This window comes from Neophocaena asiaeorientalis, unplaced genomic scaffold (genome assembly GCF_003031525.2).
Source record: "Neophocaena asiaeorientalis asiaeorientalis breed wild unplaced genomic scaffold, Neophocaena_asiaeorientalis_V1.1 scaffold479, whole genome shotgun sequence".
Classification (NCBI taxonomy): Eukaryota; Metazoa; Chordata; class Mammalia; order Artiodactyla; family Phocoenidae; genus Neophocaena; species Neophocaena asiaeorientalis.
Window position 1 is genome coordinate 3,237,492 of NW_020173774.1, and position 18,687 is coordinate 3,256,178.

Below are 18,687 nucleotides of genomic sequence, written 5' to 3' on the forward strand. Positions count from 1 at the left end.
CAAGGGTCAGGTGGCGAGCCTGGGGCTGGTAGGTTCGAGCCAGGTTCCTGATGGAGGCCTCGCGGGGCGGGACCACGGGGCAGGGCTCCCGCCCGTCTGCCTTTCGGAAGAAGGCCTCCGACTTGGCGTAGAGGGGCAGGTTACAGTAGTCACCTGGAATGCAGGAAGCAGGGCGTGTTAGCACCAGAGGCCTCTTGGAACCAGCGGCCAGCTTGTTTCCCCGCCCCTACCCCTCAGTCTTCTCCCTGACCTAGCATAGGAGTCCCTCCACCAGACAGGCAGTAAAGAGTCGAGGAAAGAGGAAAGATGCGTTACTTGGCCTCTCTGAGCCTCAGTTTTCTTATCTATGAAATGGAGATAATCATATTTCCCTACAGGAATACTGTGAGGCGGGAATGAGATAAAGTAAGGAAAGCGCTTAGTACAGTGGCTGGCGCACGGCGATGCTCAGTAAATTGATACCCATTGTTAACTGATCACTATAGCCGATCAGCTTCAGCTGGTGAAGAGCTCATTTCTAAACAGGGATGTCCTAAGAGCTCTGGCTGTTAGAAAGCTTTTTTTTTTTTTTTTGGCCATGTCGCGTGGCTTGCGGGATCTTAGTCCCCCGACCAGGGATCGAACCCAGGTCCACGGCAGTGAAAGTGCCAAGTCTCAACCACTGGACCGCCAGGGAATTCCCTAGAAAGCTTTTCTTTACTCCGAGGAGGAGAGGAATGTCACTCCCTGTCACTTCCCCACGTTCAGCCCGATTCTGTCCTCTGAGGACCCCCAGAACAAGGCTTTCCCCTCTTTCTCACCGCGGCCTTTCAGACATCTGAAGTCAGCTACAGTTCCCCGTCCCTCTCCTTCATCTCTGTTCTCCAGGCAGAATGTTCCTAATTTCTTAAAGTGCCTCCACAGGACAAGCTTCTAGGACCCTCACACACTGATCCCTCTGCCCTGCGAGCACCCTCGCCTGTGCACATGCCTCTCTCCCGTCCACTGTGCCAGGCACTTTCCTCAGGTCATCTCGTTTAGTCCCCACAGCCCCCTGCATAGGTTAATACCTGCCTGCATTTTGCAATTGAGGAAACTGAGGTTCAGAGAGATTAAGTAATTTGCCCAAATTCACACAGCTACACAGGGAGGGGGAGTCATTCAGGGCTGCTCGTCTCCTAAGTCTTGTAATTTCTGTTACCCCAGGCTCTTCTCTAGGTGACCCTGAGCCCCTAGGTCAGCACAGCCACTTAGCAAGGCCAGTGCTGAGCAGACCAGATTGCCTACTTTGACAGCCTAGGCCTTGCACCCCGTGGCCCTAATGTCTGCTGGGGGGCTTCCCTGCCCCCCTCCCCCTGGTTATCCTAGACCTGCCCTGCTGACCCCAGAGGACATATGCTGTGGCCAGGCCCCTGGAGTCAGATGGTTCCCAGTCAGGCTAGGTCATTGCCCACCATGAGCTTTGGCCACCACGGGCTGAACTGCCAGGATTGCTCCTTTGGGTCTAGATTAAGTTCACACAGTATTCAGACCAATGGCCATTGGGCGGCTGACCCCATAAGCAGTCTCTTTCCATCCTGGCATAGCTTCAGACTAAGGGAATGATCACTACTTAATGAGAACCTACTATGTGCCAGGCACGTATATCATTTCTAATGATCCTTACAACAATGCAAAGTACATGCTATCAGTTGCATTTTACAAATGAGAAAATTAAGGCCAGAGAGGTTAAATGACTTGCCCAAGGTCACAGCAGTATTAAGAGGTTAAGCCAGGATGTGTGCCCTGATCTGCTTGCTCCCAAGTCCTTGTTCTTTGCACTACCCCCCGCCTGCCAAGGAGCTGTGCTGGGCTGGCAGGACCCAGGTGCAGTTAGGGCTAGGTCTAGCCAGGGCTCGTGGGGTTTGGGGGCAGGGGACACAGCAAGGGAGGTGGTCTGAGCGCTCACTCTTGTTGGCCCGGTGAGGGATGGGCACAGCCACGTTTTTGCCCCGGTCGGCATCCTGGGGCTTGGGTGGGGAGGCGGTGAAGCGGCAGATGCCAGGCTCTGAGGGTGTGCTCATGGATGTCATGCTGTCAGCGTTCTCGTTGGTGCCTGTGGTCATCTGGTCAGAGGAGCTGTCGGAGATGAAGCACTCGGTGATCTCAAACTTGGCGTGCTGCAGTTGCTCCTCCAGCTTGGCATGCTCGTAGGCCCGGGCCAGCTCCTCGTAGGTGGAGGAGGCGCTCTCAGTGGACACCATGCTGTTCCGTCCTTTGTCTGGGGAGATGGAAGGCACAGAGTTGAGGGGAAATGCGTGGCACCCCCCATATTCATTGCAGCATTATTTACAATAGCCAAGACATGGAAGCACCTGTATGTCCATCGGTGGATGAGTAAATAAAGAATATGTGATATATATATATATACACACACACACACACACAAAATGAGATATTACTCAGCCATAAAAAAGGAAATCTTGCCATTTGGGAAGATATGGATGGCCCTTGAGGGCATCACGCTAAGTGAAGCAAATCAGACAGAGAAAGACAAACACTGTCTGATCTCACTGATACGTGGACTCTAAGAACCCCAACAACAACAAACAAAACCCCCAGGCTCACTGATACCGAGAATTAGATTGGTGGTGGCCAAAGGTGGGGGGTGGGAGTTGGGCAAAATGGGTGAAGGTGGTCAAAAGGTACAAACTTCCGGTTATAAATAAGTCATGGGGATGTAATGTACAGCATGCTAACTGTAGTTAATAACACTGTATTGAACATTTGGAAGTTGCTAAGAGAGTAGTTCTTTAAAGTTCTCATTATAAGAAAAAATATTGTAACTATACATGGTGACGGATGTTAACTAGACTTACTGTGGTGATCATTTTACAATATATTACAAATATCAGATCATTATGTCGTACACCTGAAACTAAATGTTATACGTCAGTTATATCTCGATAAAAGATAATGTGGGTTCATGGGGAAAGGGTGTAAATGAGATCAGACTGAGCATTTCCCCTACCCATAAGCCCAGCAGCCATCTGAAAGCCTGACTATGGAGTGGAGCAGGCTCACAAGATCCTGCTCTCCGCCTGTGAAGGTAGTGGTGGTGGCAGAAGTGGGATATTTGATGTGCTACCTAGTGAAGGGCAGAACATCTTTCATTCTTGAAAATAAGCAGCATCCTCTGAGCAACACTTAGCCTTTTCTCCAACAAACATCACGTGTACCATTTTCTCTGTCATCTTCTGGGAGAGCAAAATGAAATCCTTGACCGAGCAGAGCTCCGCTAGGTCAAGTGTTCTTGTCATAGCCACAGAGTGAGTCAGTGACCAGCTGGAAATGAAATTGACCTGTGCCTTGGACTCCAACAGCTGGCAGGTAGGAGTTGGGAAAACTAAAGGTGGAGATGGATAATGCGAGAGCTGGAGGAGAGCGAGCAGAATGAAGGCAGGTCCTTGGGCTTACCTGTGTCCTGGGAGAGGCTGGCACTGTAGCTGTCGCTCTCGGTGACAGTGACACCATGCTGGGAGCCCACAGTGCGCCAGTCGGAGGTGAGGGTGCGGGCGGGTGTGGAGGCCTGGCACTTGGTCAGAGTCCACTGGCTTGAGTACCGGTTCCGGGTGCTGTGGGCTGACTTTACATTCTTCCTGGACACTGGATCTGCACAGAGGAAGCCAGAGCTAGTACCCTCCAGCTGCAGGCACTCAGGCTTGGGCAGCTGGCATTTACCAGAAAGGGCAGCAGGAGCAAGGGAGGAGGCAGAAGCAGCCACAGAAGCTCCCCTGGGAAAGCTGAGCGAGCTGCCTTTCCTGGCCACACAGCTATCTGTGGAGGAGGAGAGCGGCAGTGTCGGGCACTGGGCGGCGTCCTAGTCCTCTCCCGCCACCCTGTCTTTTCCTTCAGCCTGGGAAGAATGTCACCTCATCTCCTGCTGTCTCATGACTGTCCATTCATTCCCTACAGTCCTGGATGTATTCTATGCTTATGTCCAGAGTCACAGCGGAAGATGCAGAAGGCCCTTGGAGAGAAAGAACAACTAACCCTCTCTAAACTTCTAGGTAAGGAAACTGAGGCCCAGAGAGATAAGGTTAGTGACATGCCCAAGGCCATAGCTAGTGAGTCTATAATCAAGGTCTCTAGACTCTAATTCCAGTGCTCTTTCCCTTCTTCCATACTGCTCCTCCCTCCTTTTTTAAAAAAATGCCACCTCTGTCTTATGCTGTGCCCACGAAACCCCGTGTGGGAGGAGGGCTGTCTCCCCAGGGATAATGCATACTGGTGCCTGGCCGGATGTCAGACATGTCGATGAGGGGTCCTGTGCTCTGGATGAGGGCTGGGTGGTGCAAGGAGACACCGGTGCAGAAACTCTGAGGGTTGACAGCTTGGCTGAACTCAGCATCGGTCACAGGGATGGTGGCCTTGTCATCTCCTGGGGGAAGAAGTGCAATCAGCAGCAGTCCTTCCCTTTGGGCACCATCTTTGCTCCCCAAATTTCTCTTTGTCTTTATCCAACAATGAAACCAAGAAAGGTCAGGTCAAGTCTTCCCATCAACGGAGGAGGAAACCTAGTCCTTGAGAGAAGCTGCAGCGAGTTCCTAGGTTGTTGAGTTGTTGACGGGGCTGCTTCTGGAACCCTGGGCACTGTGTGAGGACTGGTGGTTGCCCTTCGTGGGATGTGGCCTGGGGAAGCACACTCAGCAGGACAGAGAGCTCCTGGCACCTGTCACTCACCCAGCTGCTTGATGCCCTCCTTGTCCTCGATGAGTAGCTGGACCCTGGGGATGTCAATGTGTAGCCGTGGGCCCTGGGGTGGCCCCTTCACGGGGGTGTCAAAGCTTCGGTTGTTCTTGCTGTGGAGAGAAGGGCTGGAGATGGGTGACTCGGCAGCCATAACGGGTCGGGGGAGGGGTTTTGCAGGACAGTGGGGTCTTAGAAACCTGTACCCTGAAGGGAGGAAGGGGGAGGGGAGGAGAGAGGAAGCAGCTATGTGACACCCACCTTATTAACATTTCTGCCAAACTCTTTGCATCTGCAAAACAGTAGAGAGAGGGGACTCAGTGAGAATGGAGTCTGAGAAGGATGAGAATTGGAAGAGGCATGGGGAACAAGGTGGGAGAACTTCCTAAAATGGGGCCAGGGCTTGTCTCCTGGGAAGAAATATAAGGAGTTCTGAGACAGTCCAAAACATAAGGTCTCACTGCTCCCAGTTCAGGATTTGGCTCAGTTCTGCTCTCCTTTCCTCTTCCTTTCCTCAGATTTTTATCTAATAGGGAGATCCTCCCCAAAGCAAAGGGTATGTAAAGTGCTCCATCAGCTTCCTGAATCAACTCTAATCAAACAAAACATCATAGCAGTCTGGAAATGGGCATCAGTGGTAGGTCTATCCTCAGTTATCTGTTGGGGAGAGGAGAGAGTGGGGAATGAAGTAGAGAGGGTCAATGGGTATCTCCAGATGACATCAACCAAGAAGTTTCATTTCCTTCTCTGGGACATCTGTCCCAAAAAAGTCCATGGATGGATTTGAGGGTCACTGCTTTGTCTCAGAGGAGCCTTGAATAGGTTCAGGACTGTCAGGTTAGGAATTGATAAGAGAGGAGAAGCAAAGGACCCAGGTAATCCACTAGACCTCTGATAACTGAGAATGATCTGTTAGATCAAATCTAGCTTCATGAACGAATTCAACCATGTATCTACCCACTCATCCATCCATTCATTATTGATCTCTCCACCTGTCAATCCATCCCACCCATACATCATGCATTCATTCAACTACCCATCCATCCATCCAGCCAGCCAGCCATCCACTGATCCAACCATTCCTCCATTCAACCATCAACCCATCCAACCATCTAGTCTTCTGTACAACCATCTGTTCAACCATTCATCTAATTATCCATTCATCTATTCAACCATTCATCCAATCATCCATTCATACAACCACCTATCCATCTTATCATCCATCTGTCCATCCAAGTATCCACCCATCCATCCATCCATCCTTCCACTGATCCAACCAACTATCGATTCAACTATCAATCCATCAACCATCCAATCTTCCATCCATCCATCCAACCATCCATCCATTTAACAACCATTAACCACCCACTGAACCATCCTTTCATCTACCCAACTCCTAAACAAACACCCTAGGCAGCCTTAGTCATTCCCTCTTCTGTGCTATTATTGTGCCTTGGCTGTGAATTCTATAAGGGCATGGGCTGTTCCTTCTTCATCTTTACACCTCCAATGTCTGGCAGTATCTACAATACAGTAGATACTCAATAAATGTTTTCCAGATGTGTGAACAGACATTTATTCAGCAACTAGTGGGTCCTGGGGAAATCAAGGTAAATCAGACCCATTCATGCCAGACTATGGTAGCAGGTGTTGGGACAGGGGATGATATTAAAAATACTTAGCACCTGACAAGGCATGGAAACAGCTCAGTCAAACCAGAGCAAAGTCCTAGAGGCCACTTGGAGGTCTTCTTTTTTTTTTTTTTTTTTTTTTTTTTTTTTTGGGATTGAATTTGGCTCAGTTCTGCTCTCCTTTCCTCCCTTCCTTTCCAGATTTTTATCTAATAGGGAGATCCTCCCCAAAGCAAAGGGTATGTAAAGTGCTCCATCAGCTTCCTGAATCAACTCTAATCAAACAAAACATCATAGCAGTCTGGAAATGGGCATCAGTGGTAGGTCTATCCTCAGTTATCTGTTGGGGAGAGGAGAGAGTGGGGAATGAAGTAGAGAGGGTCAATGGGTATCTCCAGATGACATCAACCAAGAAGTTTCATTTCCTTCTCTGGGACATCTGTCCCAAAAAAGTCCATGGATGGATTTGAGGGTCACTGCTTTGTCTCAGAGGAGCCTTGAATAGGTTCAGGACTGTCAGGTTAGGAATTGATAAGAGAGGAGAAGCAAAGGACCCAGGTAATCCACTAGACCTCTGATAACTGAGAATGATCTGTTAGATCAAATCTAGCTTCATGAACGAATTCAACCATGTATCTACCCACTCATCCATCCATTCATTATTGATCTCTCCACCTGTCAATCCATCCCACCCATACATCATGCAGACCATACATCATGCAGACATCATGCAGTAGACCCTGGAGGTCTACTCTTTAGTGGCTGGGTCCTAGGAAAGTCTCGGGGATCCTATATAAGAGAATGGAGCACCCAGGGTAGAAGGGAGCAACATCTATTTACCAATCAACATGGAAATGTTTAAATATTTTAACAAGCAATATGGTTTTACCACTGTGTACCTCTAAAAGTCAGCCCTGGTGAGGGCAGGCACAAAGTCCTGGGGGCACAGAGGAGGAAGCAGTGAACAACTAAGGGGTTTCAGAAGGCTGGAGTGGCAGCTCTCCCTTCAAGGGGACACGGGCACTCTCCCTTGTCCAGATGGTGCTGTGAGCCAGTGCAAAGTGGCCAGCGTGGCTGAGGGTCAGCACTCCCTCCCAGGAAGCCCATAGGAAACTCGCCCACCTCGGAGTCGCTTCAGCCGCTTCTCTTTCCTCTTTTTGCGAACGATGAAGAGCAGTGCCACCCCCAGGGTGGCCAGGATGACCGGGCAGCCAATGGTGAACAGCTTCTTCACATCGTCCCCCTCGCCTTGTGCAGACTTGATGGGCGGGATGGTGCCTGAACAGGGGTGAAGAAGGGAGTCAGTTGTCCCTCATGAGTTGAGTGTTATGCAGAGTCTCATGGGCAAGGTAGCCCTTGGACCTCTTTTGCTGCCTTTGATCTCACTCTGATCTCTACTTCCTGGTGCAGAGCCCCAACTCTCCCCTCTGCTCCCCCTAATTCTGGTCCCATCAGGACAGCCATGAACAGTTGTGTAGTTTTCATACTGCATATGATATTAATGACTTCCTTTTAGAATTTTCCTAAAGTCTCTCAGAGATAGTCTACTCTGCTTGTTGGAGTTCAGTGTTCATTTCTAGAACGCTGAACTTAGATTCCCACATCCAGCTGGTAAGGTTGAGGGGGATGGTGAGGACCGTAGGAGAGAAAAGTCAGGGAAGCGGGATCGTGTGCTCTCTTCCCCAGATGGAGGCAAAAGCCACTCAACACCCTGCATTCTCTCCCTGTTCCCCATCCCGTGGGTGAAATCTGCTAACCTTGGGGGCTGCAAGGAGGCAATGTTGAGTTCTCCTGCTGACATAGCCTTCTGCCAAGCCCCGATGCTTGCTTGTTTCAAAGCCTCACTTAAGAGTCATCTCCTTCATGAAGGCTTCCTTGCTTGAGCCCATCCCCTTCCGATACCACTTTTATTCTGTTTCCTTAACACATAGGTAGACTCAATTTAGCTTGTGACAGCTGGTCCCTATGAACTCAGCCCTCTATGTGCTTAAATGCATGTGTGTGCATGAGTGTGAGGTGCCCCCATGCGGCAGATACCACGTAGCACTCACTAAACATCCGTGTGCTCGTCTACATTCCCCAGACTTCCTGGCAGTTAGGTTAGAGCCATGTTACTAGTTCTGGACAACAGAGTGTGACTAGAAATGATGAGTTATCACCTCCTGGCCAGGGCAGTCAGGAACTGCTGTTTCTTTTTTCTCCCTCTCTTGTTGGTGACCACGGGAGCTACATGTTCAAGACGGCATAGCTAAAGATGGTGGCCAGCCAACCCTCACAAGGTGTTATGAGAGTGAGAAACAAATCTTTATTGGATCAAAAGCCATGAAGCTTTTAGTGTGTACTTGTTACTGCAGTGCAGGCTACCCTGTCTTGGCTAATGTACCATCTGAGCAGAGGGTTCTTATAGGGCAGGACCGCAACTGCATCTTTACCTCCCTCTCGTCTCTTTTTTTTTTTTGCGGTACACGGGCCTCTCACTGCTGTGGCCTCTCCCGTTGCGGAGCACAGGCTCCGGATGTGCAGGCCCAGCGGCCGTGGCTCACGGGCCCAGCCGCTCTGCGGCATGTGGGATCTTCCCGGACCAGGGCACGAACCCGTGTCCCCTGCATTGGCAGGCGGACCCTCAACCACTGAACCACCAGGGAAGCCCCCTCTCATCTCTCTGAAGCAATGGAGAGCAAGGGTTGCTCCTTCAAGGGCCCTCTGTCTTTAGCGTTACTGACCTGCTTGTCTGCCTGTCCATCTGTATTGGTCACAGGTATACCTACCCGCTTACCTGTCTACCCGTCTGCTGTTCCTTGGCCTGTCCTTTGCTTGCTTGCTCACCTGTCCGCCTTTGTCCCTGACTACAGTCCTGCCTCTTTTCTATTTGCGTGCCCATCTCTTTACATGTCTGCCTCTCTGCCAGCTTCCCTGGCAGCACCTTGCTCCAGCCCTGCCCACCCTTTCCGACTCACTGCCATCGTAGTCCAGGGTGGCGAACTGGGCGGTCTCGTTGCCGCAGCCAGCGCTGTTGCAAGCCCTCATGCGCAGCTCGTACCACGTGGCCTCTCGCAGCTCGGTCAGAAACACCTCCCCGGACCTGTTGGCGCGCAGGCCCTGCCAGGCCCAGGTGCCCTTGGGCCGGTACTCCAGCACGATGGCTGTGATAGGGCAGCCCCCGTTGCTCCAGCCCTGCAGGTTAAGCCGAGCATGTGTGGAGTTGATGTGGGTGAAGAGGTGCTGGTCTTTGCTGAAGGAGGGCTCTGGGGGGCCAGAGGGAGAGAGAGAGGTTAGAGAGACTGGGAAAGATTTCCCTGGGCAGCTGGGACCACAGTGGCTCCAGGGGATCGGTGGGAGGCGCAGATGGGAGTAGGGATGCTCCAGGGGACAGAGGGGGAGGAAGAAGAGGAGGAAGAGAAGGACAAGGAGAGAAGGGCCTGGCCAAGGAGGAAGACACATGCAGGAAAGAGGAAGAGGTGAGCCACCCATCTGCCACCCCACCGCAGGGAAGCAGGGCCAGTTTCTGCTACCGTGACTCATCCGATGCTGTGGTGATGGGAACCAGGTGGAATCTCCCCTTGAGTCTCCATGCTCCCCTGTGCCCTCCTTCCCTACCCCAGCAGCCTTCCACCCGCCCTGGGCCTTACCCCGCCCGTGGGTCTTGGCCTCGATGATCTCACTGATGCGCCCGGAGCCCACGCTGTTCTTGGCCGCCAGCTTCACCTTGTACCAGGTGCCACACTTGAGGCTGTCCAGCCTGAAGGACCGCTCGCTCGAGCTGACGAACACATCCTTCCACTCCTCGCTGTTGTCCACCGAGTACTGCAGCACGAAGCCTGCCCGGGAGGTTTGCCTGGCTCAGGTCGGGCAGGGTGGGGCCTGGGGTACCCCAACAGGCATCATGGAGCTGGGCGCCGCAGGGGGCAGGGGGTGCTTTGGCCACTGGGATGGGGTGGATGCAAATTCGATACAAAACGGAAAGGCCCTTGGGTGAGTTGTAGGGCTCTCTCCTGTCAGCGCTTGTGTTAGGGTTGAGAAGCCAAGGTGGGGCGGGGAGCAGAAACCGGAGCTGTGAGGCTTACAAGGAGTCCTATTTAGACCCTGCTTCTCCATATTTAGTCCCCTGGCCCCGAAGCATCAGCATCACTTGGGAGCTTGTTAGACATGCAAACTCTCAGCCTCCGCTCCAGACCCCCTGAATCAGAATCTGTGCTCTTACAAGACGCCTTGGTGACTCATATGCATGTTTAAGGTTGAGGTACTACCTAGAACATTTGTCTCCTTTTACAGATGTGGAAACTAAGGCCCAGAGCAGAAGACAGGCTTCCTAAGAAAACGCACAGCTCACCAGTGGCAAGGAGGGTGGGTGTTGGAAAGCCCAGCCATCTAGGCTGGTATATTTTCCAGGGCACTTGGGTAACTTCCCTGTGGTCTGAATCGCCCCTCCCCCATTATTTTCTAAGCATTATCAGGACGAGCAGGGGGAGTGAGCGAAGCCTTTCCTCTGCCCCTGGGCCCAGAATTCCTTCCCCTGCCTCCCCCCACCTCATCCAGACCCCTCTCACCTCGGATGGAGCTGCCCCCATTGTCACCTGGAATCCAGGTCAGGGTGATGGACGAAGCGGACGTTTTGGAGACAGTTAGGCGGGGTTGGTCCGGGGGAACTGTGAGGGGAGAGCCACCAGCCCACACCAGAGGGTTAATCTCTGACATCGGGGTGGGTTGAGGGTGAGGGGCTGGCTGTCCCCCCCTCTCGGTGCCACCCTCACACTTCCTCATTCCCCTCTCTAGCCCTCCTGCCCCCGCTTCCACGGGGACCCTCTGATCCACCAAGGGTCTGTCTCCCCAGTGGCGGGTCTTCTTCTTCCTTTCGACAACCCTCTCTCACGCGATGGAATTCCTCCATCCCTGTCGGCACCGGAGCCCCACCCGCCTCGCAGCGTCTCACCTTGCACCAGAAGGTTGACGATGATGGTGTCGAAGCCCCCAGTGTTGGTGGCTGTGCAGGTGTAGTAGCCCGAGTCCTCAGCCTTCACTGCACGCAGCAGCAAGGTGCCATTGGTGTGGATGAGCCAGTGCCCGTCCATGGACACGGGGATGGCCGAGTCTTCGCTGCGGGGGTGGGGGATGGGTTATAGCAGGCATCCCCTCCTCCGGGGGCCTCCCCCAGGTCTGCAGGCCGTTGGAGCTGGGAGCAGTAGGGGGCTGGCTCGGGGACCCTGGATTCTTGGGCTGTTACTCAGTGCTTCCCGGGCATATCCAGGAATCTTGGCCTCTTCCATCACCCAGGGAAGGGAGATCCTTGGCAGCCAACAGAGGGGAGCCAGGGAGGTCAGGCGTGTGTGTGAGAGTGGTAGCCGTGTACCTGGCTGGGCCCCTGCAGACCTGGAGGTGACTGAGTCGCTGGAAGGGAGGGACATTGGTTCTCTTCATGGCTTTTCTGCTCTGCCCATCCCTGGGGGTCACCTATCCCTGCGGGGTTCTGCACACACCTGTCCTTGGTCCACTTCACAGCAGGGGCTGGGTCTCCCACTGAATTGCAAGGCAGCCGGACATCTCTCATCCAGGGTGTCGTCACAGTGCCCCCAAAGGATATGATCTTTGCTGGGGCTACAGGAAGGAAAGGATGAGAGACACCCCGCTTTTACCACCAGCACCGCACTGGCTCCCCTTTCTCAGGGCTCCTGAATTTACAATTCAAGTCCTCTTTCCTCTACCTGACCACTACCTTGGGCTTGGGGTGGGGGGAGAGTCCAGGAAATTTCAGATGCGAGTCATGGATACGACAAGCGTTTATCAAATACCTGTTTGGGCCAGGTATCACAGGAGGTTCTGAGGGGCCACAAAATGAATCAGATCTATTCCCTGGCCTCAAGTTGCTCGCCATCCAAGAGGGAGGCAGATACTTAAAAAAATCATTAGGGTGAAGAATACTATGGTAGGGGTAGAGACAAGTAACCCTAGGAGCAGAAAGGAGGAGGAATGAACTGTGGCAATGCAGTGGTGGTGGAGGCGAAGGCCAGGGGTGGCTTCTGGAATTGGCAGCTTTGACTTGAAACTTGAAGGCTAAGAGGGAATTCACCACACAGAGAAGGAAAGGCATGTCGGAAGGGGGAACGGCACTGAGTAGAGGCACGGGGGGCCTGAAACACACGATGGGTGGGAGGATCCTTTGGGGCGACCAAAGCCCAGGGTGAGTGAAAAGGGGGCAGCGGAGCTGGGGCCAGAGCGGTGAGCAGAGGCAGGAGGAGAGCGAGCAGGGCTCTGCTGGCACCTCAGGGAGGCTGGGCTTCCCCGTGAGGTCACGAGGAGGCTTACACGTAAGTAGTGGTATGTTCAAAGCAGAGTTTTAGATAAATCCCTGGCTGCTTGCAGAGGATGGTTTGGTGGAGGTGATCTTTTTTTTTTTTTTTTTTTTGCGTTACGCGGGCCTCTCACTGTTGTGGCCTCTCCCGCTGCGGAGCACAGGCTCCGGACGCGCAGGCTCAGCGGCCACGGCTCACGGACCCAGCCGCTCCGTGGCATGTGGGATCTTCCGGACTGGAGCACGAACCCGTGTCCCCTGCATCGGTAGGCGGACTCTCAACCACCGCGCCACCAGGGAAGCCCATGGTGGAGGTGATCTTGCAGGATGAAGACCAGGGACAAGATGGTGGCTGGAGTGCAGGCGAGAGGTGATACCGGGGGAGAACAGACTAGGGGCTCAAGGGAAGACATGTCAAGACGTGAAGTCTCCCTAGTTTTGGGGAAGAGATAGAGGGGGAGGTGAGGGTGACTTCCAGGATCCCAGCTGGGCCAACCAGATGGGTGCTGGTGCCCTCGTGGAGTTGAGGCCCACAGGGGGAGGAGCAGGGTAGGTGGGAGAGACGGGAAGATTCTGCTCATGCTAAACCTGGGGGACGCCCACGGGGGTAGCTGGAAAGCAGGTGGATATAAATGCTTTGGAGCATGAGAGAGATGACTGGACCACACTGATGTGCACTCAGCAGCAGACTGACTGAGGTCACCAGGAGGGGGACTGCAGACTGACAGAAGAGTGGCAGAGCCCTGGGGTCCACAACATGCAGGCGCAGAGGAGGAAGGCACGTCCCCGGGGACCCTGATGCACAGGCGGCATCACGAAAAGCAAAGGGAGGCAAAGATGCCAAGGGCCCAGCGAGAAGGTAGTCGTGTCAGGCACCTTGGAGATCTCCAGGCCCAGGGTTGAAAGTGTTAAATTAACCAAGCAACCATGCACTTCGGGGGGCCACAGTCAGCCCCACTGAGCCACGGGACCCTTCTTGGGGAGAGGGAAGATGTAAGGTGGCTGAGGAAGCAGTGCTTAGAGGTTTGGGTGCAGGGAATGGAGGTTCCTCTCCTCTGAGGGCAGCTGCCTGGGGAGGACCGCCGGGGGCCAGAAAGACGTGGACTGGACAGAGGGGCCCAGTAAAGACAGCCTCCATCGCGGGCAGAGAGAAGTGTTGGGGGCCTCGGGGATGGCGCCAGGGGCTCTAGAGATCCCGTTCTAGACCCAGTTCTGCCCTGTGGCTGGGACTGGCTCCTGTCCCTCCACCTCCCAGGGCTGCTGTGAGGACAGAAGTGCATGATGTCCACATTCGAAGAAGTATGAAGCCCTCTGGGAACGTGTTCCATTTGATTTCCACAGGGGAAGGGGCCAGCCTTCAGCCAAGACACCCGGGCTCTCAGACCATGCTCTGGGCCAGCGCCAGCTGTCCTGGGAGGATCGGAGGCCCTGGGCCCCTTCCCTCTTGAAGGATACAAGTCCAGAAGAAGGGGTGGGTAGCCCCTCTGGGAGGAGGGGCCAGTGGAGGTTAGACACCTGAGGCCGTGTGGAAAGAGCCCTGACTTGGAGCCAGAAGAGCTAGCCCGCCACTCTCAGCTGTCTTTGCAGACCGTGCCACCCCGGCCTCAGAGTGTCCACTGGAAAATGGGATGACAGCCCCCATTGGCAGGGCAGCTGCGAGCCCTCCGTTCAGTGCCCGCTGACCCTGAGCCTGAGGCCAGGGAGGGCAGGCGCCTCTCGGGTCTCAGCCAAAGGAAGCTGGTCACCCCTGGAGGGCGGCTGGGCTGAGGCAGGCACCAACCACCCGAGCCCTGGTCCCGGGGCCCCAGGGCTACAGCGACAGGTGGCTGTGGGACGAGGGAGGGCCCAGGGAAGCCCAGGGTCAGAGTAGAGGCTGGAAGTCTCGGGCCTGTGTGGCTAAGTCCCCTGCCCCAGGGTTAGCGCAGGGCAGGCGGCCCGGCAGCTCCGTGAGGTGGCCTCTGTCTCGATCTTGGGCTGAGGCCTCAGAACTGTCATTCCCTGTAAAGTGGGGGTACATGTGCCCCCATGCCACACTTATGCCCGGGCCAGGGGTTCAGTGGGGCACCAAGAATAGACATGGTCTTATTCATCCTGCACGCCCCATCTAGCCCACAGTCTCCTTCGGCATGCCCCCTGTAAATGTCTGTTGGCTGAATGAACCACCGATCAGTGGGGTCACCCCTGCCTGAGGTGTCCCGGCTTTGGAAGGAGGGGGCCGTCTTGGCAGCTCTCTGCGCCGTGGAAGCAGTGTACCCCACCTCAGTCCCCTTTGGAGGAGCTGAGCTGGGCTGGAGTTGGGAGCTGGGGACCAGGGTACATTACGCCCAGCGCCCCTGGCTAGCGGTGCTGCCTCGAGCCTGTTGTGAGGCTTTCTGGGAGTCAGGGGGCAGCAGAGGCCCGGTCTTGGTGCGTGCAGGAGGGAGGCGGGCGGCCGGCCAGCCCCTTACAGCCAGGTCACCGACAGGGAGGAGGGAGGACATCCCCTCCCGGGGGAGAATCGAAATTCTAGGCGGGGGCGGCTTCTGCCCTCTGCCGCAGTCCCAGGCTGCTCACCCTTGCCAGCAGGCTCGATGGTCACCTTCTCGCTGCCGTTGCCCCGGCCGGCAGAGGTGACGGCAGCCACCCACAGCAGGTATTGCTGTCCTCGGTTTAGGTGGGCGATCCGGTAGAAGAGCTGCTCCGGACTCGTCTCATACTCGCTGGGAGCCTGTGGGGCAGAGGGCAGAGGCGAATGCATGCTAAGACCCAAGTCCCCTGGGCCTCCACCTCTGCCTCCAGCCTTGCTGGGGGCCCTAGGCTCGGAGGAGGTGATGGCCGGGTTGGGGGCCGGGGAGGCAGGATCCTGCCTAGTCTGCCCCTTCTGGTTTTGGAGCCACAGTGAACAGAGTTTGCCCTGGACTTGGCACGGGGCTCGGCCCTGGGAGCTGACGGGCCTGCTCTGGTGTGTTGCTGGGTCAGCCTCAGTTTACCTCTTGGACTGATCTAGGCGCTGGCCACTGTGGCTCCAGGCCAGGAAATGTGAGTGTTCTAAGTGAGAGATGGAGGAGAAGGGAGAAGCGGGGAGGGAGGGTCTCAGGAAAACCCTGAGTAAGGGGAGTCTCTGGGAAGAAGCTAAATTACTACATTTGCCTTATTAGGGCTGTAGACAGGCTCCCCCAGCCTGTCCCCACTCAGAGTCACCTCCCAGCCCTGCTGTCTAATTACTGCTCCTGCATTCCTCCCCCCTCCCCCCCACCTCTGGGGGAGGAAGGGGTGGGAGAGGGAACTAGGAAACCTTCAGGGGGCAGTACTTTATTAATGATGATTAGTGGTATAGATCACCATATATATATTTGTAGGTTATATAAATCTATAAAATTTTTTTAACCAAATGACAGTTTTGACAAGTTGCCAACAAAACAATATCGGATCCCAGTGGTTTTACCAGTTGCTTTGATGAAAAGATTACGTTGTCTTGGAAACCAGAGGCTCAGATATTGAAATGAATTTGAGAAGGAGCTTTTGATAAGCGCTAGTTTGCAGACCTCCTGTCAGCCCCTTCCCTGGTGCAGGCGGGATGGGGCTGACTTTCATTTTATTTTATTTTTTGGTCAGCTGTGGGGAAGGGAAAGCAGGACAGCACCAGGGCCTCTTTGACATCAGGGAGGAAGTCTAGGGAGGGGGAGCAGCCCCGGAACAGATGGGGGACCCCCAAGGCCAGAGGGAGCTAATAATTAGTTATCTCTGCAGTCACGGGATCCTGCACACACATGCCTACATGCACACGCTCACACGCACACGGACATGTAGACACATTCACGCACGTGCTGAGGGACAGACCTCCAGACAGATATGGGGTCACAGAAGGACATTCTCTGTCCGCCATGGGAGGGCTGAGGGGCCCAGTGACTTATAATAGGAGAAAACATCCTTTTTGGCCCCAGACTGTCTGCAGGGAGATGCTCGGGAGAAGGTACAGGCATCCCCACAACACACACAGAGCTCCCTGGCAAACTCCTCCTCCTGCCTCCCCTGTGGAGATCTGGCCTTGAATCCAGGAGGTCCCTGAAAGCCACCCTGAGCCCTAGTAGTTGGGAATTCCTCTCAGGCTGCAGCACTGGGGGACCGTGTGGGTATCTGCAGGTCATATCTGAGCACGAGGCAGGGCAGGGCAGTGGCTTTGATACCTGCTTGCCTCACTTGCTATATGATCCACAGTGTCTCCCATGGTTTCTGGGGCCTCAGTGTTCTCTCCTACTCACTGAGAAAGCAATACAGCTCAGCCTACCCTGTGTGGTTACAGTGAGGTACATATGAGGCAAGGGGTGTGCAAGTCTTTTGTAAAAGGGGAAATGGTCTTCTCCTGGCACATTTTTCTGTGAGGGTGGAGGTGTGTGTGTGTATGTATGTGTAGAGAAAAGTTGAGTGTACTTGCTTGTGTGTGTCAGTGTGTACCTGAATGTACATTTGTGTCTACACAGGGCAGGAATGCTTTGGCTTCCCCCTGAAGGCATTAGCATATTACCCAGATCCTGGGTGCCTTCTTTTAACCTGGATTCCCCAAGAATGTCCTGAAATCACTTTCAGAAATACACAACTCTCCTCCCAAATAAAGTCCCAGTGAATCAAAGGTTAAAAAAAGGTAAAACTATGAAAGAAGAAACTATAGGTTAATATTTATCTGTCCTAATAACAAAAATAAAGGCAAAAATCAAAAATGAAAATGATTTATAAATTTAAATTATACAAAAAGAAAACCTATGGTATAATAAAAACTAGAATCAAAGGCAAGCAAATACTTGAAACATATATGATCAAAAATGGTTATTATCCTTAATATGTAAAGAGCACTTACAAATCAATAAGAAAACCACGATACACCCAAATAAAAAATGGACAAAGGATATGAATTGACAATTACCCAAAGATGAAAAAAACTGCCAGAAAACACATAGCACTAATCAACCTAACTAGTAATCCAAGAAATATAACTTAAAACAAGACCTCTTTTTTTAAAAATCCCAACTGTCAAAAAAAGAAAAATATATAACACCTTGGATTAGTATGGGCACAAGGAAGAAGTATATACTACTTATAATGCTGTATAAGAAGTATAAATTGGTGCAAAATTTCTGAAGAGTAATTTGCAAACGTGTATGCAAACCTTAAGAATATTCATACTCTTTGTGACCCAGGAATTCCTATAGAAATTTAACCTAAGAAAAAAATAAAACGTGTACATAAAAACTTTTATGAAGAACTCTCAATGAAACATTATAATGGTGAAAAATTAAAAACATTAAATATAGAATAATTGGGGGACTGGCTAAATAGATTATGTACATACAGATAATATTTTAAAAGAATACTTGATGTCATGGGAATTCCCTGGTGGTAAAGTGGTTAGGATCTGCGTTCTCACTGCCAAGGGCCTGGGTTCAATCCCTGGTCGGGGAACTAAAATCCCACAAGCCATGTGGTGCAGCCAAAAAAAAAAAGAATATTCGATGGTGTGGGAAAGTCCCTTCATATGTTACATGAAAAATGCAGATTATATCACATTGTGTAAAATTTTATTTTAATTTTGTAAAAAAACCAAAACAAAACCATGGTATACATACAGATCAAAGACTGTTAGATTATACACCAAAATGTTGCCAACGTTTATCTCTAGGGAATGAGAGTAGAAGTAATTTTTACTTTCCTCTCTATATTTTATATATTTACAGAATTTTCTACAATAAAATTGTATTATTTTGATAATCAGAGAAAAACAACAAGTGTATTAAATTGTTTGGTAAAATTTCTAACAGGACTCAATGCAGCCCTGGCCAGCCCTAGGGTGCAATTCCTGGGATCCTGCACCATATGTAGTTTCCCGCATCTATTCCGAGGATTCCGCACACACAAGTTCATACACTCCAGTATGTACACACACAGACTCACGTGCATTTGCCTCTCACCCCACACTCACTCCCACAGTCTTGCACCATCACACGTCCACGAGTGTGCCCTCACTTTTGGAGCTCTTTCATAAATGAATTTGTGATGCAGTTGTTTGGAATCTGGAATATATTTCTGCAA

General features: G+C 52.5%; 1 protein-coding gene across 1 annotated transcript in view; it reads right to left on the minus strand.

Moving 5' to 3' along the window:
• DSCAML1 (DS cell adhesion molecule like 1) overlaps nt 1-18,687 on the minus strand; it is a 340,859-nt gene that overhangs the window by 488 nt on the left and 321,684 nt on the right. The window contains exons 22-34 of the mRNA XM_024751739.1: nt 15,178-15,331; nt 11,813-11,930; nt 11,269-11,432; nt 10,886-10,984; nt 9,968-10,156; nt 9,296-9,583; nt 7,461-7,616; nt 4,969-4,999; nt 4,702-4,820; nt 4,247-4,399; nt 3,436-3,630; nt 1,928-2,239; nt 1-153 (exon numbers count right to left, since the gene is read on the minus strand). The exon at nt 1-153 is cut by the window's left edge and continues 488 nt beyond it. Coding sequence (XP_024607507.1) covers nt 1-153; nt 1,928-2,239; nt 3,436-3,630; nt 4,247-4,399; nt 4,702-4,820; nt 4,969-4,999; nt 7,461-7,616; nt 9,296-9,583; nt 9,968-10,156; nt 10,886-10,984; nt 11,269-11,432; nt 11,813-11,930; nt 15,178-15,331 — 2,131 coding nt within the window. The remainder of the gene's footprint in view (nt 154-1,927; nt 2,240-3,435; nt 3,631-4,246; nt 4,400-4,701; nt 4,821-4,968; nt 5,000-7,460; nt 7,617-9,295; nt 9,584-9,967; nt 10,157-10,885; nt 10,985-11,268; nt 11,433-11,812; nt 11,931-15,177; nt 15,332-18,687) is intronic.